This window comes from Nestor notabilis, unplaced genomic scaffold, assembly GCF_000696875.1.
Source record: "Nestor notabilis isolate BGI_N333 unplaced genomic scaffold, ASM69687v1 scaffold2936, whole genome shotgun sequence".
NCBI lineage: Eukaryota > Metazoa > Chordata > Aves > Psittaciformes > Psittacidae > Nestor > Nestor notabilis.
Genome location: NW_009932187.1, coordinates 74,684 through 92,967, shown reverse-complemented (window position 1 = coordinate 92,967; position 18,284 = coordinate 74,684). Strand labels below are relative to the sequence as shown.

The window sequence follows — 18,284 nt, the reverse complement described above, 5'->3', positions numbered from 1 at the left end:
CAGCAAGTCTCCATCCGCCACATGAGGCAAGTTTATTTTTATCCCCCTCTCCTTCCCACTAATGAATGAGTTGCAGAACAGGCACTTCCGTGGAGCACTGGGGAATAATATGCATCTGATAATTGAAAGCTTTCCTGTTTCATAAGTGGGAAACTCTTCTTTTAAAGAGTCACTAGCAAGTGTCCTAGTCAGGCTTAAGCAGCTATCACCAACAAAATGACTTATGAAACGCCACTTCACTAACTGCAAACAAGATTTAATTGTCTAGAAACAAGCCTGGGAAGATTTTATAGTCAAGCCCACAGCTGGAGTCCATTCAGTAGGAACTATCTTCTTGACAAAAATACTGCCGAATGAACAAACACTGCAGCTTAGCGGTGACAGGGCAAACAAAATCCAAATGCATGCTATCAGAGGAAATCATCTCCGGGGTTCATTTTACCACAGAGGTCCAAAGATGAGTTCAGACACCAGAGCTTGCATCGCAGTACACTGCTTTGGGGAATCTGCCTGAGTGCAGCTTACAAGCCACATGCAACAGCAGCCATACATGTGAGGCTGGCTTGCCTCCACAGCATCTGCTCCCGGGTCAGGCCCAAACCTCCAAGAGTTAATCCAAGGAATGCTTGCACCTGGCACAGGATTAGCAGTGAAGGATTATCCAAGAGCAACCACACTCTCATCCAGCAGGCAACGCTCAACACACATGGCCACAGCCCAGCACAAAACAAATGGACTTTTGGGCCATGCTCCTAAAGGACATGGTGACTAAATGCCAGATCATTGCTTGGTGTGGAGGAGAACCTAACCATACTGATCCACAGATTGCTTTGCAGAAGGATCCCATCAAAGACAGGAAAGAAAAACAGCTGGAAGCAAAGCTAAGGGACTGTCAAGGTCTGAAAGGAAAGCTGATGGTTTCAGAAAATGGGACCAGCCTGCGTGACAAAACTAAACACTGGTGTAGACCCGGGACTGATGATTAACACCCTACACTGCACAGCCAGCTTTCCAGGCCACTGGCAGAACTCACCCTGGAGAATCTGCTGGATCCCTTACCCAAACACATGACAATATCTGCCACTAATCCACAGATTCTTAAACACAACCCAACAGTGGCAAAGTTCCTCTCATCTCCCAGCGCCATGCAGCTGCACAAAGCAACTTTGTGACCATACTCTTTATGCCTTCCTCTACAGCCCAAGTGGAAAGTCACTACAATATTTGGGTGGCACTTCATTCAGCACAGATGATGGCCAAGGGATGCTCTGAGTGGTGTCTAAAGCAACCACACTATTTTGAGCAAGGCACAGAAAACTGCCCAAATGTGGAGCTGCAGAAACTACTCACTTTTGCAGCAAGTCTAAAGCAGGAAGCAGAGGGACCCAAGTTCATAGGGAAATAGTAGGCTGCTAGCTTGCAAGCACAGGAAGCATCCCAAACCAGCACATTTCCGAGAGACAGCATCCATCTATCCATCCATACATAGTCATTCTGCACCCAAATTGACAGCAGAGCTGCACAGCCTCCTGCCAGAGGGTAACTAACTGCAAGACACAACCTCATCACAGTGCTGGGGCTGCCAGACCCCCAACAGATCCCACTATGAACACTCTTTATGAGTAGCTTAAATTCATGCCTAGCCTGAGCAATATAGCTGGGTTTATAATTCTGTTTTAAAGAAAGCCTAAAACAGTACTGCCAAGAGCAGCTTTCAAAACCAGCTAAAATTTGAAGCTCATGAAGCACTTACATATGCTTACCAAGCTTCCCAAACAAGCACTGAAGCACATCAAAGGATTGCTGAAAAAAGTGAAAGCTTTCCAGGAAACCTGCTTTATGATCTCTCTCTGTAACCCCAAGTCAGCAAGTATCTTCACACCATACAACTGAAAACCCATGATGATGTTTGCCTAGTTCATGTTCGCAAAATAACTTGCTAATGCACTGATGGCAACTGCAGGCTGGAGGCCTGTGAACTCAAGCTGACACAAATAAGCAGTATTAAAATAAGTTTATTTCCAATTTTCTGCTAGTTTTTAATTTCCATATGACCAACACGCTGAACTTTTCAGCTGTACATCCACTTCCAATGCAACAGTGTAGAACGATTTAAATATGAAACTGTACAGCACAAACACACATCACTGCATCTCCCCTTTCAATGGCCATTTTGTGCAAGGCATCACTAGAACCTTTTGTGCAACTCAGCAGAATAAAAACATTTTTTGTCCTCAGGCTGGCAAGCAGCAGTTGCCATGGAGGCAGGTTAATAACAGCCCAATGATTTGCCCAGAGCTGCCTGTGATCTTGGCTACAGATTTAACACACTCTCAGAAGGAGGCCAGCTAAAACAAGGGCTGAGATTATTCTCTAGGGAATGAATGCTATTAAACACACACACACACACACACACACAAATATTCTTGCTACAGGACAAAAATAAAGAGAAGAGAAAAAAACAGGAACCGGCTATTCTTTTAATCTCCTGGAAACTATCAGTCACAGGAAATTGGTAAAGGATGAACCTACATATGTACACAAATCAGCAATTGGTTGCTTAATGTATGAAGAACAATTATACAACCTACCCAGCAGAGTACAGGCTACCGCATATATGCAGGGGCTTAGCCATTCAATTTCCCATGTCAAATGGCAATTGTGTGGCTAAACCTTCTTTGATACTTTAAGTACAGCTTTAAGATTTAAACTCAGAAAAGCAAGGTAATGCAGAATTAATGGAAAATGGTCTTAAAAAAAAAAAAAGGCAATTCTCAGACTCTAACTCATCCTACTAAGGTCAATTCTGTGCTTCAGAAATGACAAAAGACAATGCAATGGGATCAGGTAGCTGTCTTGAGTATTCCCAGGGCTTGCCCTAGGAAGCTCACATATCAGCTCTCGAAGCCAGACTTCAAAAGCTGAGACAGACAAAGCCATCACAAAGCCATTCCTCTAAGCAAAGCATGGAAAACATGAAGTAAGGGAAGAGTGTCCACACCTCCTGGACAGAAAACCAGGCTGTCCTCTAACATCCCAAACTCCTTCTAGGTTGAACTAGTCCCTCAGTGTATCTCAGGTATGAATCATTGACCTCATAGGCAAGGTCACTATGGAACAAAAAGCAAGGAACAAAGCCTGAAAAGAAGTTTGAAAACCTCTCCATTTCAAGGATCTAAACCTCCAGGCTCCCATGAGCATTTTCCAAGTTAGCTCCAACTCTTTTCCTTAGAATTTTCATTTGTTTCCCTCCCATAAATCTGTCTTGCTGTTCTGAAAGATGAAGCAATGAGCACCAATTTTTTCTCATCTCTTTCTGTAGCCGGGTAATGCATTTCTCGAAATCCTGGCATGTTGGACACTTGCCCAGTTAATATGTGGTAGAAATTATGCAACATCTTCCACCACAGAACCATGATCTCTGTTGGCTTCAGCACCACAGTGCAGGGAGCACATGTGGAGGAACTGCTGTAACAAAGAGAATGTTACAAAAGACCCAAGGAAAGGAAAAGCACTAGATAATACTCTTAAATTAAAGCACTAGATAACATCTTAAATGCAGCCATCTCATGTAAATCAGGCTCATTATTACACATCCACAGGAGCCTGGTGTTGGGAGCATTACTCCCAATTCATAAATAAATGTGAGAGGTCAGTACTTTAGATCCACCTCCAGTTCTCCAGTGCTGAAGATTACCCAATACCAAAAGTGCATAATAGCATTGGAGTCATAAATCACCATGGATCTTTGTCAGAAAATGAACTGTAAGTCAATGAAAGCAAATGTCCATTTTCCTTTCTGCCACTGACTGTATTTTTTTTAAATCTCCATTATGAATGGCTTATGCACACTGGATGTACATTTTCATACCTTACAGCATGACTGGCCCCTACAGGGGAAGCAGTGAGGGATGCAGGAATACACTCATACCTCAGAAGCAAAAATGGAATTTATCTCCTTCTTCCCTGTGTGAGAATAAGCCAGTACCTGGCAGAAAGGTAACCTTACTTCCCACATTTATCACCCACACCAGGAGCCAAGGGTCAGTGGCAACAGTATAATAAGATAAAACATTTAATCTTACACAGGCAAGTTTAAAGCATGTGACAAATTTATTTCCACACCTTAATAGGGGCACTAAAATAAAAAGGCTGTGTGTTAAATCACTTGGAAGTCTTTGTTGAAGATCTATGCTTACCCGTTCATCTCAAATTTTGCTGATTTCCAAAACATGACACAAAGCTAAAACCTCTGTAATTAATTACAATAAATGTTCACTCACCATATACTTTTGGATTAAGTACATTAAACAGACTAAATAAGTGATGAACTCAAATAGAGAAAATCTTTCATTTTCCTCCCACAAACTTCTTAAAGCTCTTCCACAGACAGCTTCATTTCAAGTTCAGCTTCTCCTAATTTTGCCTTCCTGTCCTTCCTAAATCAGAAGTTGTGAAATTAACTTATACTAAAAATGAACTGTTCATGAGAGCCAGAAAACTTAATGCAAGGGTACTTTGGTCTAAAGATTGATCATCTCCCCCCACCCTGCATTCACATCCCCCTCTTCCAGAGCTGTTAATCAATAAATTCTCCTTCCTAGCCAGTACAGTATCTATGATGGGAAGACACGACCTTTGGAGACCACAGACATCAGGGCTGCCACCAAGGATCAGACCTGTAATCCAGCAAGACCACCACTCTCCTCTGTCACAGTGGCTAGCACAAGATGCTTCATTCAAGTGAAATGCAGTGAGATCTGCAGTAGTCTGATCCATCCAGTAAGTCTCATCCCAATCTGTAATATTTAAGAGCTACTCAAAGAACAAGTAGATCCTTTCTGAAGGTTTTCAACATTAATATCAACTTCTTCAGATATTCTTGATATATACATGACAGTTGTGGTTTCAGCACTGCATTGCAGATAGTTTCCCACTTCTGAGAAGGTATTTATTCTCTTTTACCAGTTTTACACCTGCCATCTTTAAACTTCATTAGAAGCTTCCATACTTTAGTGTAGCAGAAAACTATAAAGCCTTGCTCATGCCTTCTGTGGTGGAACCAATGCAGAGAAACTGGGAGCACTGGTGCACACTAGGAACAAAAAAAAAAAAAACAACCCAAACCAAATACCCCTGGCAGAGGTTATCAATGTTCATCAAGAGCAAAAGGCTATTTTATTTTTCCTTTCACTAAAAACACATGACCCCCAGATTGAAGAAAAGTCTGTTTTACCAAGGCAAGTTTTGTCTCTTCTGGATGCTGTTAAAGGACACAGAGAAGACTCTAAGAACAGACAGCTGTAAACATAAACGCTGATTTTCTTCAAATCTCAGGTCCAAAACAGACTTCTTACAGAGAAAAAAAAACAAACAAACAAACAAAAACCTTCCCACTGTAGGAATCAAATCTGTTTCATGTGAGGACAGATGATCTGCATTGTCTTTCACAGGCTTTATCTAATTCATCTTCTTCAAATTCACTGAAATGCACACACTCCCCATCTGTATCATTCCCAGCCTCTGCAAAGCTCATTAAGCTTACAGGTGTTCTGAAGGCATCTTTTTCAGGCAGTGCAATCTATGAAAGATGAATTACTACATCCATGCTTATTGTAAGTGCCCATAACAGGCATTTGCTGAGTGAGAGCAAGGTGTCAGACCTGCATGGGGAGAACACTGCTGTCCCATGAGACAGTGGGACAAGAGAATTGCTCTTGTCCAGCTGTTGGACAAAGGTCAGGCAGAACTTAACTTTTAATTCATGTCTTCTCTGTTTTACTATTGGCCTATGGACCAGTGGAAATCATAGCAGAAGAAAAATACCTAATTTATACTTTGGAAAAGGCCTTACTTTCATCAGATTTATAAAGGAATCCTTGTGGATCAAGATCTTTTAGCTGCAAGCTACTTCTGCAGAGAAAAAAATTAAGTTGGTGATTTAAAAAGAGACTTCTTATATAAGGGATGGCTCAAGCAATACTCATATAAGCTTTGGCATTATTCCTCCTGGAGTCTCATTCTGCTGTTTTACCATGCAAAATAACCCTTGGGACTTTTGTACAGCCGGAGCATGTGGAATAGCTCATTGACACACAGAGCTCAAAGTTCAAACACATTGCACCAGCAAGGGCAGCTGCCGTTCCAATCTGTGGCTGTAACTCTCAGATGACATAGCAACAACTCACTGCTCAATGTGCCTGAAGACATTCCTCCTTGCTGCCTTTACCCTGACCTCCCTCCCTTCCTTCTTGCAGAAACATGACACAGGGTCAACAGGCAAGAACTGCTGCATCAGTAGACGCCAGTCCAGGTGATAATTTTTGACAAACTCAAGCCAAAAAGGTAAAACAGATGAAGTGATGGGCAGAGTGCCAAAGACAGTCAAATGTCTGAAGGCCTAGACAAGCTCACTGGGGGTAGTACAAAAGCATCTAAGCATTTCAGTCCCATGGGCTACTTCAGCAGTTCTGTGAAACCTTCTGTAAGGACATTTGGGTTTCCTCGATTCAACCATCCTCCAGTCTCACGGGTACTTGGTTGACATGATTTTTAAAGCTGATTTTAATCAAAGGTGAGTATCTTACCTGGAAAACTGCAGTTGAGACTCCTAGCTCCACCTTTCTGGCAGCTGTAACTCACCTCACTCTCCATCAACCTTCAGCACTCAGCAGGAGAGCAAGACTTTAGCCACAATGGATTTCAGCCACTGCTACCGACTGCTTCCCCAGTTGACTCCTCCCTAGCTACAAAGAAGCAAACAGAAACACAACCTCTCTCTCCCTAGACCTGAGGGCCAAAAACTGTGTGTGTGTGTGATTTCAGCCTGGTGGATATAAGATTCAGAAGGTAAATTCTCCATTTCAGAGACAACTGAAGATGCCAAGATCTTCCCAGACATTTACTCAACTATGGAACTAGGGGAGTGATAAGACACTTGAACTACAACTGCAGAAGCCCTTTGCCCTGCAACAGCTTTCATGCAGGTATTTCTCCAGCTGAGCCACCGCCACACCATTTTCAAAATGTAAGGTTGCTTCATTAAGAGAGCAGGCTGTTTCAGTGAGATACTCCACATGTGCCTTTATGTGCTCACAAAGCAGCTGAAACACCTCCCAGCATCAGGGGGAAGCGAGTCAAGGGAAATTAAAAAAAAAGAACAAAAAAAAAAAAGATTCCCATAAAGCAAACAACACCCACCCAGCCTGGAAGAGTGCCCAGAGCTAAGCTCATGTTAAACAACCATTGCTAAGTTTCTCTTAGTTAAGAAAAAGATGGTACTTTGCTTCCTGGGAAAAAATTGGTTTAGGCATTTTGAAAGGCTCATTAAGCTTGCAGGTGTTCTGGGGATGTCTTGGCTCCAGCACCACAGTGAATATCCCACGCCGACTCTTCCCTTGTTGCTCAAGTGCTGCATAAAGCTTAAAATGGGGAAGGGAGATCACGTCATATGTGGAGGCCCTGAGAGAAGAGATGGATGCCACGAGAACTGCCACAGAGGTGCTCTCCTAGTGATTTCCATTCAGACGCTGACAGAGGAGGCAAAGTAAAAATATCCATACTGCAAATGCACCCAAGCAATAACATGGCTTGTCAAAGAAATGGAGAGTTTATCTCAGCACAGTAGCCAACGCTACCCAGCAGTGGGGAGATGTATGTCAGTACTGAAGGGAGACATGTTACAGCTCTGACTTGTGTTGTGACTGAAGCAACATTTTCCCTCCCATCTAAGAGAAAGCAACAAAGACCAATATTTTCACTGTGGCTAATCCACCACTGGAAGATTAGTCTTATTCAAAATCTGTTTCACCACTGCCTAAGAACATTTTAATTTCTTTAAGTGCAGCCATTTAAAGGACCTTCCCTTTGAATTAGCACTTCTGGGCTTTGTTGCTGGGGGGTTTTTAAGCCCTTTTTCAACTCCTCCATGACAGGCACCACATTTACCTACATACTACTTCAGGAAGATTCCCAAGGTAGCCTGAATAGGGTTTGGTTGCCTAAACAAGGGTTTCTAGCACCATTTTAGGTGCCATACTCCCAGATGCTGCAACAGAAGGCTATGAGTCTCCTCTGTGTCCTGGCTCATCCGTGCCAGCACATATGGACATGTCTCATCACTGGGACAGCTGAAGAGGCACAAGACATTGATAACCAGGCACCTGGCCTGCTCCCTCCTTGTCCTCTACCGCCCAGGAAGGCAGCGTTCATAACATGTTGCTCCTTCCTGAAGCATTTCTTCTGTGTATAAAGTATCCTATGTGCACTGATCTGAAGTTTGGAATGTCTTTGGGCAGCCAGTCTGTCACCCAGGTAATCTGTCATAAAATATGGCTAAAAAGAATACTGATATTGAAGACGGAGATCATGAATTGCAACCTAAGTATCTGAGGGAGGGAAAAAAAAAAGCCATTTTGAAATACATAAACATTTGAATTCTAACGAACAAAAGTGTGAAAATATAATGGAAAGGAGAAGGATGAGGCAGCAAGCTTTGGTGAATATTTCCCTGCAACTGATGTTAGATCTCTAATGCGGAGGCAGACACCTCCAGCAAACAAGCTGTCAAGCAGGCTTCAGTCAATCAGCTCCAGCAAGGGAAGAGGATTGCTGGACAGAGCTAGCTGCAAATGCTGTCTCTGAGCATTTATATCCTTCACTGTGCTAACTCTCAGACTGGAATTTTCCAATGCAATCAATCATGTGCTTGATTTCAGGTGTCTTTCTGAAATGCTTCAAAACTAAATTCCTCCTGAACTCTTAAAATAAAGCTTCCAGAAAACAAAATAGGATCTTCTTGATCCTATTTCCAGATACTCAATATTTCCAGATGTTGAAAGAACAGGCATGTGGAATTGCCAAACCATTTTTAAAGCCTCAGCTGAAATCCTCCTTTAGATTCTGACATACACACTTACTGCTTCTAGCAAAGGAAAAATGCAGGCAAAATCACAGAATATTTTCTAGTAAGTGTACTGTAGCAGACCAGTAAGTCAGATGTGCTGTCAGTGCTTTAGTGTCAATTACTGCGATTGTGATTGACGAGTTTGATAGACTCATTGGCATACAAAACCCATACTATGCCGTCTCATCTGTAAACAGTTTAGAAGCAATCAGGCAGCACAGTTAAAAGTGAGGTGTCCCTCACCACACATTATTGTCTTTCAAGCATTAACAACCAAATTTAAGTTTATGGCAAGTATGCAAATGGAAGAACTAGACTCCTTGCAGCCTTAACAAACAAAACAAGAAAAATAGAAGAGCATTTATCTTAAATTGTTAGGACTAGTGCAAAGTATTAGGTTTATGCTATTACCATTTCTGAACTCTCCATTTCCCTTTCACCCAGCCCTTTATTTACCTTGAATCCCCAAAGGACTAATATTGCCTCTCAATGCTGGCACATGATGGTACCGGTGTGGCCTTGAACTCCTGTACATCCAGTGGTACCTGCCAATTTCCATTTCTGGTCTGGTGATCACTGCCAATTTCAGGTGGTAAAAAGTCAGTGTCACCAGCAAGTTTTACTTCAGTATTTTCAATCATTTAACTTTAAAAACTAAGAGCCCAGAAAAAAACACTGTAGTTTCAGAAGTGAAACAACATCAGCTTACAAATCAAGGGAAGGGTTGGGAGGGACGATCAACAGGGAAATGCTAACACAGGTGTTAAGAAGGGTTGAATAGCTAAAATTCCAGCTAGCATTCGAATTAAAAATGTAAGGAAGGACTTGTTATTCCTTCCTCCCACCCAGTCTCACATCTCCCTCTCTTTGTCCATGGTGAAAAGCGCTGTACCAGAAGTAAGGGAAGACAAAGTCATGGAAAACCATATCATCTGTTTTTTTAAAAGACTCCAAATCTGTTAAAGAAAATGGTTATTGTGATGTGTAATGGTAGGGCAAACACACGAGTTCGCTCCATTATTTTCATACAATAAAAAGTAAGTCATGGCTTTATTTCACCTAGACTCTGCTCACCTCCAAAAATCTGAACCAAGCATGTTAAAACAGACTTGTTCAAAGTTTACAATATAGGAGAGCAGTTATCCTTCAGAGGACAGCGGAAGCTCAGCAACAAGACCCCACATGCATAACCACACCTGACCCTCCTGCACACTCATCACACACTCATCAGCATGGGGCTTCCGAGCCTCCTGAAAGAGACTACTGGCAAAACAACACCAAACCACTTTCAAACCGACATGCCCCCCTCAGCACTGCTATGGCTTTGTCAAGGTTGTCAGGGTGAGATGGACTGGTCTTTATTTAAAATGCACTGCAGTCTCACTCTGTGGTGCCTAAATCAGAGAGCAACCACCATTTCTGGCCAAAACAAATCCAATTCAGCAGTATTTGGGCATGTGGAGGAAGTGAAGGTTACAATGCTGAAAATCCATCTGCTGTAGACTAGATCAGAAACAAATTCTGGGGGCAGGGGAAGTAGGAGTGCCATGTACTTCTGGTCCCTGAGGGGCTAGGAAGGTCCTGGACCTGGTCCCTCTCTCGCATGGCTTTGCTGCTGGTGCAACGAGGAGTTTGGCACAGCTACATTTGCATACGTCAAGAAGAGAAAAAAAATCTTGGCCTCAAATCCAAATGCTGGATCTAGAGATTTGAGACAAGAATTTTTTTGTTCATCTCCTACATCAGCAAATAAACTCTAACAGAGTCTTTAGGTTTTGGGATGCAAACATAGTATCAGTGACCCTCTAAAAGATACTTTGTGACAGGTATCAGGCAGTGTGTTTTTCCTGAAAGACATTATTCCACTTTGTATGGCTTACCCTTCCTTTTAGGAAAGGCAAGTTCCGCATCTTATGAGCATAACCAAATTCGAAAGGTGTCAAAGGTATTTGTTCCAAAATGACTGTGCATGCTTGGAATGAAATCATCTCCTTCTGCTTGCACAGGAACAATCCTGTTTATGAGCTCTAGATGATCTTAAGGTCCTTTCCAACCCAAACCATTCTATGATTCTGTGATCGGAAGGAGCGCCATAATAATTTGACTTGGATATAAAACTGAAAATAACAGAATTCCTTGCTGGTACTGTCTATCGTCTCCTGCCTTCCTCCAAACTGTCTGCTCCCTGCGTTTTTGAAGCTAATTACTGGATATTGGTAACAGATTCAGATTTAAAAATAAATAAATTAAAAAGACTGGTTATTTTAATATTATTTAAGTATTTTAATATTATTGAAAATTTTCATTTGCACTGCAATAGTATCTAGACCAACTCTTGACACCAAAAGGGTTTTATCCTGCCAGGCCTAAACCCACAATTCGGGATTTCTCCTGCAGTAGCTACAAAATCCACTTGGATCTGAGCAGCAGAGCAGGCAGCTTTCTTTCTCCCTTGGCCTGGGGAGACACTGGTGAAGTCACCACTGTCTGCTGTGGGACAAACATGAAAACTGTACATGTGGAGACAACATCATTTCTGTAAATTAAAATATTCTATGAAGTTGAGTTTTTTTAATTAGCAGTTTCTGATTTTGCAGTAACAGTGCTTCTTTCATTAGGAGCCAGTTCAAATTCCATAAGGAATCTCAGTTTTTCTGCTGCTCTGCAAAGAGCCACTTAGCAATGGCTGTTTGGTAGCCCTTACTGCATGCCTGGCACAACCTCTGAAGTTGAAAAGCATCTTTGGTGGGTTTGCTGGGACCCACCCAGGCCCATCATCACCAGGTCAAAAGCCCCACAGGCTTCAGTGATGTAACAACTACTGCGTACTGTATGTACGAGTTAGAAGTTTAACTCTGTACCCCAATAGTTAAGAAAGGAAATAGCTTTAAATGACTTCTTTACCTTCTGCTTTCTGAGGAACTAACTACACTAACTGTATTCCCAGGTCTAGGTTGCAACACCCTCCATGCACAGCCAGGCTCATGCAGCTCAAACCCACTTGTCATCACCAGCTTGTACTCGACCTTGCACAGAGGCAGTAGCTACAGAACTGACAATGTTTTCATGTCACACCATGCAGGCACACTGATGGCGACTTTGGTGTTCAATATTAATTGGGATGAATCATCTTGCAATAAAAGTCCCAGTGCCCAACACCCTCACGCTTGCTGCCTTTAGCATACGGTTTTAGAGGAAACAAACAGTTATGACATTCATCTGTCGCAGCTGACAAAGCAGTCCATAGGAGCAAAGAGAGGGCTGTCATTTGCTCGTTTATGATCTGGCAACCTGGTGATGAATACTGCACTAGGAGCAAGGCTGGCTAGAAAACATGGAAGGGTCAGAGTAACCAAAGAGGACTCCTTTAACCCCTCTTCAGCCCTTTTGCTCCCACTGCAGAGTCCATTGTGCACGTGCAGTGCCATCTGGGCTCCCCTCCCCATTACCATATCCTGTGGCACATATGTCTGGGTTTTCTGCTTTCATGAGGTTGTCCAGACCAGTATGAGTATGTTCTCTGAGTGTTTTTCAACCCTCTCTTATTTAGAAACCAAATCCTATTCATTAAAACCTAAATCACTAAGCCTACCAAATTATTATCCCCAGAATATCGTGTGTCCCAGATTCTCTCTGGGCTGGACGTCTCTTCCTACAGTCATACTCTTCAGGGACTTATACTTAAGGCAGTTAGTTGTTTTCAGGGCATCTGAAACATGAACAAGCTGTATAAAATTGGAAAAAATGTGCAGCATACTACAAATCTTTAAACGGCTTGACAGCTCTGATACCACTGTGTGAGCCTAACATTAAAGGGGTATGCTTGAAAATTTTGGTTATATTGCAAATAACATAACACATATCTAAAAAAAGACATTTTTTCAATTTGCTGTCATGCAAAGTATATCTACCTGTGACACATCAAAATGTCATAAGCTCGCTGCATAAAAAGAATTTCACTAAAAGTGAAATAAACTGCACATTAACTCACCCCTTTCTCACATCACACTTCAGCAGCTTCATTTATGCAACTGCACAGTTGTACAGTTGTGTTTAAGAAAAGTATTTTCTTTCTATTTTTGACTAGTATATACTTGTGTATTTACAGTTTAAGAGTTGAAAGATCGCTTAATATATGATGAAAATAGTAAAGCTCACAGCCATTCCTGAGCATGAGGTCATCTTTCATCGAAAGCAAATTAGTAGAGAAGAGCCAATTAAAAGGAACCTTTGGTGCAGCTGCTGTGGCTGGTTTTCATTATTCCTCAGCACAGCATAAGCAATTCAAACATCGTTTGTGTTCATATAAGGAAACTATATTCTAGTGTAATAGCTTTCTTCCATCCTCCCATGTGTACCTGGTGAATGCACTGTGGTCATCCACAGTTGAGGTGGGGTTTTGTTTATTTTTGATTTATTTTTTATTTTTAAATTTGGTAGAATTTTTCATAGTTAAAGGTAAAGGGAAACTTCTTGTCTCTGTTAAAGTGTATCAGGATCTATATCCTTCACTGCTGATGCAAAACAGCATTTCGTTTTTCTTATTTATTCCACTTCAGTAAATCTGCCTGCTCAGACCTCACATTTTGATTTAATTTAATGCCTGCAAGATAAACACTGTCATTTGTAATAATTTGTAAACCTTCATCTTTAAAATGCATCCAATCTGTCCTGCAGCCCTGTAAAGTATCTGTTAAACATTTTGCTTCAGCTTGCTCCTGGTGTTCTCTTCTGATAAGGGCTGCCGGATACACAGTATATAAAGCTGACTTCTTTCTTATCTCCATCAACATGGGTGTTGTTCCATTTCCAATTAAAAAACTGGGGCAGCAGCTACTCATCTGGGTGCAGAGAAACAAATGTCTGATAAACACCGAATCCATCAGCTGGGTAATAGCACTCCCTGAATCAGGCAGGATATTCATAATAATAATTATTAAAATATAAACCTGGAACACATATAAAATGTAGCAAACTTTAAAATTCTAAAGAAGGTCAATCATTTATCATTCAGTAATTATTCATAAAGCACATTAGCATGTGTAAACTGTCTCAGCTAGACTGCAATCCAAAATAACTGGCTATCCACATTTGCCACAGGGATAGGAAACACAAACCAGAGCCTATGAGACACCACCATTCAGATCTGACTGTATTAAGGTGCTTGAACTGAAAAGAGATCTTGCTGCTCATCCCAAGTGCTTGGCCAGTTACTGCTCTCCAGAGTTCTCCCGAGTACGGGGACCCCTGTATACAGACAGCGTGTAGTCCCAACCCAACTTCCTCCAAGTGTGTATTCTATACAAACACAGCACATCACTGAGGAGGTCCTTTCATTAAAAATCCAACCTGAAAAAGTGTAATTTAAAATTCTGTTACAGGGAAAAACTTCTTAGATTAAAAGTACAATTTGCTATTAGCTAAATGCAAATACTTTCCCCAGAAGTTGGCAGCAGACAGCATAGTGTGTGTGAACCTGAATACCCAAAATGAAATGCTCAGGACCTCTTGCTCAATCTTAGCAACAGCAACATCCCTCAGACTCCTTCAGATGTTGGGTTATCTCCTTGGACAATTCATTTATGGAAGGAAGAGTTAAAAGACTTTGTGATAGCACTTAAATTGCTTCAAGCTATGATGGCTGCCTTGCAATCACTGGATCTAGGGCATCTCATAAAGGATGGCCGTTACCTTAAGTCCAGGTGGGATCTTCGAAGGAGAAGCAAATATTGCAAGCCTGGCAAGCATGTAAGGCACAGAAAGCAAGGGATCCAGTCCAGACAATAAATTGAATCATTTTTTAAGGTGTCAGCTTCTATTTCATACCCCCAAAATGAAGCAGCAGCATTTTCCTGGAAGTTTCTTCACACAGAGAAAAAGCTTATTTTTCTCCATGAGAACTGTTCATGGAGAAAAATGAGAAAAGGGAAAAGAGCCCTTTTGAAAAATCCTGCCATTTCAGAGCCACCTTATACCCTCTGAGCCCATCTGAAAACCGAAGTGGGCTCAACAGCCTTAGCACTTTGGAAAATCTATTGTGTGTCCCCCCCCCCCACCAAATCAAATATGCCTCCTACATCACCACTTCATGGCAATAACTTTGCAGGGAGACCTGGGCTAATTATTTTGCTATTGAAACTAGGAGTAGGACTGTTTCAGCTTTCTGCATTTTAATTCGCTGTGAAACATATTGGGAATTTAAGCGAGTAGAAAAAAAAGAGCATAATGTGAGAGACCATGTGTTACTTTGAGAAATTAGGGAACTGGCAAGAACAAAGCCTTGAAGTGTTACATACACATACCTATGTAACAGATCCAAAGTATAAAATTATCATAAAAAACCTAGGAAATGGTGGTAAAATCAAGATAGGAAGTTCCCCTACTTGCATCCTATGAAGGCAACAGATCAACCACCGTGACTTGGTAACAGATTTACTGTGCTACATGTTGTGCTTTCATCCTTGCCAAAACAAAAGGGAAACCATAAACTCATCATAAACACACTCAGCAACAGATTTCGTTTTGCACAGCTGCTGATGCATACGGATAACTTTCTTTGGTGTTTATTGTACATGAGTTCTATCAGTTTAAAGGAAACTCATCAATCAGAAGCAAAAAATGCTGTAATTTTTGAAGAATGATCTATGAGTTCAAGGTGGTTTTACAGTCAAGGTATTTAGGACATTAATTACTCACAATCTACAGTGAGGTGGGTTATTGTCCACATACACTAATGGCTTTCAGAATTTAATCTCTTATCAGTGGTCCTCCTTTTGTGAAATCCCTAATGGATTGTGTAGAACTATGTCTAATCACTTGACAAATTTCATTTACTTGAAACTGGAGCTAGGTTTGAATCATACAAAGTGTGTAGGAGGAATCAGATTCGAAGTAGGATAACAAAATCTGGTACTGGACAATACGGGGATTCGTCACTACATTCATATCTGAACTGTTTAACAATAAATCAAACAATTCCACTTGGGGAAATGTACTAGTTGTGTATCAGCTGCTTATGCCTCTTAGATACTTAGATTGCTTATAAATGAGACACAACAGGTTCAAAAGTATACTGCGACTCATGTAAAAAGGCAGTAGGGATTTTAGTAATTTTGTTGCTGCTGTATCATTTTGCAAAACAACGTCGCTATAATTTATACAGTAGTCTGCCACACTGAAAAGGGACATTTACTTGGCTTAAATTATATGATGCAGAAACAAAACATCTTTTGGTAGCAGAATTTACCCTCTGAAGTTCAGCACTCCAGACCAAATAAATGACCTGTAAGGAAGGCTGGGATGGATGAAGCACCTCACCTTCTGCGCTGCCATCTCCCTACCGCAGAACCACTACCATGGAATTGTTCTCTCCATTAAGCAGCAATTCCTGATGATTAACACATCCTGAAATCTAATGTTGTGAAACTCATTGCATTATTCTCCATTACCATACCACAAGCAGATCTCTACAACAGCAAAATTTGCCAGACGACACCAGAGAAAAGGAATTTAAAAATAAGAGTAGCATTTGGCATCAAGCTAACTACACAAAGGTTATGTGATATTATAACCTATTATATGTTATTATAACCTAGGTCTCCCACACTGCATTGCAAAGCCTTGCTCCATGGCCAGTCTCTATGAAAACACCAGATTACGGCTCTGAAAACAACATGCAAACACACAGACACACACTACCTCTGTAAACCAAATTTACTAAAATCTGTCAAAGACGCAGCAATAACAAGACTTCTTTTCCAAACATCATTTTGGGTAGGGTTAGGACAGATTCAGAGCAAATACAGACACAGACAGAAAGATTGCTGCTGTATTAATTTGTTGTCAAGCCATGCAGGAAAGGACAGCTGAAAGACCGAAGATGCAGTAATGATTGTTTAAGAGCTATTTGAAAAAGTGACAGAACTGGCCTAAACCTCTTTAAGCCCCCTGAATGAAAAGATTTAAACAGGCTATTGTTAGACCCCTGGGTACCTTTTTTCTCTTGGCTTTGTTCTGCATTTTCCTCTGCTGCAGTTTCCATGGCTGGCTTCATACCATCCACCAAAAATGCCGGCCCCCCCTCCCCCCCCAGCAAGCACTTTTTCTCTTCGCCTCCTTTCTCACTCCCTTCCGTCTCCTATTTACAGCGGCGGTGATTGAGTGGCTCTGTTCTCCCCTACAGTAGATTACAGTCCTTTCCAAAATGCCAGAAAAGTCTTGTCAGCTTCAATTTCGCTCCGCTGACTGGTCCACGAGGAGCGGTGCCAGCGAGCGCTCAGCCATACGTCACCGCGGTCCCCAGCTATAAAATAGCCATCCTGCGCCTGACCGTGCCTCTGCTTGCCATGTCCTGGGGACCAGCATCACCAGCTTGCGCCCCCTTCCCCTTGCCCTCCTCTCTCCTGCTTTTTCCCTGTCTCCCAAAGCTCCCAACAAATGTTAATCAATTCTCTGGGCGGTGAATGGATCGGTGACATTGGGAGGGGAGATGCAGACGAGAAAGAAAGGAGCCCCCTGGCCGCCATGGGGTGAGCCCCCCAGCCGCCGTCTCTAAGGGGAGTGCACGCCGGCACACAATCACAAGGATCCCTTTCCCATGGGACCTCGTTATTATGCTTTGCATTTTGATTTATTCCACATGCCCTCTGCTCTTTCAAGGAGCAGGGGGCGATGGGTCTGTTCTCTCTGTTTGCTTTCTTTGCTGACTAAGTTCCGCTCACCCACGGCAAAAGACTCTGTGAGAGAAGCATAAAAGCAAAAGTGGGTATGTATATGTATATATATAAAATACATGAAAAATTTAAATTCTTTCTCTGACCAGCAAGCACGATGGAAAAAAAGGCACAAAAAAATCCAAGCAAGCAGAAAGGAAGCAAGCTCAAGTGACTTAAAATGCATGTGCAATACCTTAAAGGATAAAATGTTTAAGAAAGCACAGCTTAGGTTTTAAAAGGATGTCTGTCATTAGAGACCTAAAGCCATGCTTAGAAGTGAGTGCAGAGCTGTTGTTAAGGACATGTTTGATCGCTCCCCAAATCCAGACAGGCTGCAATATGATCTAACAAGCTGTACTAACCTGGCTCTGGCAGCAACAAAGCCAGGAAACATCTATGCTGCACTGTGTGAGGTGAATTTAGGTGTGCCTAGCCTGCTTTGAGCTGAGGAGACACAGAGCAAGGCAACACTATGTGGGGCTATTATGCACCTTCCAAGCCCCAAGATAACTGACATATTTAAGGCTGTACTGAGGCTAACTAATCTCGCCTATCACTTTATTGGTCTCAGTGGCTTCACAGCGTGCCACACTGCACATATCAGACATGCCCAAAGGGACCCCTTTTTGTGTGTAGGATGATGGAGCAACCATGGAGCAATGGCA

General features: G+C 41.9%; 1 protein-coding gene across 2 annotated transcripts in view; it reads right to left on the bottom strand.

The window, feature by feature from the left end:
• The window catches only part of GPM6B (glycoprotein M6B), a 30,181-nt gene extending 13,223 nt beyond the window's left edge, over nt 1-16,958 (bottom strand). For both annotated transcript variants that reach the window (XM_010016239.1, XM_010016240.1), the window contains exons 1-2: nt 16,898-16,958; nt 9,362-9,481 (exon numbers count right to left, since the gene is read on the bottom strand). In XM_010016239.1, the coding sequence (XP_010014541.1) occupies nt 9,362-9,481; nt 16,898-16,958 (181 nt within the window). The remainder of the gene's footprint in view (nt 1-9,361; nt 9,482-16,897) is intronic.
• Between the last annotated feature and the right edge of the window lie 1,326 nt (nt 16,959-18,284).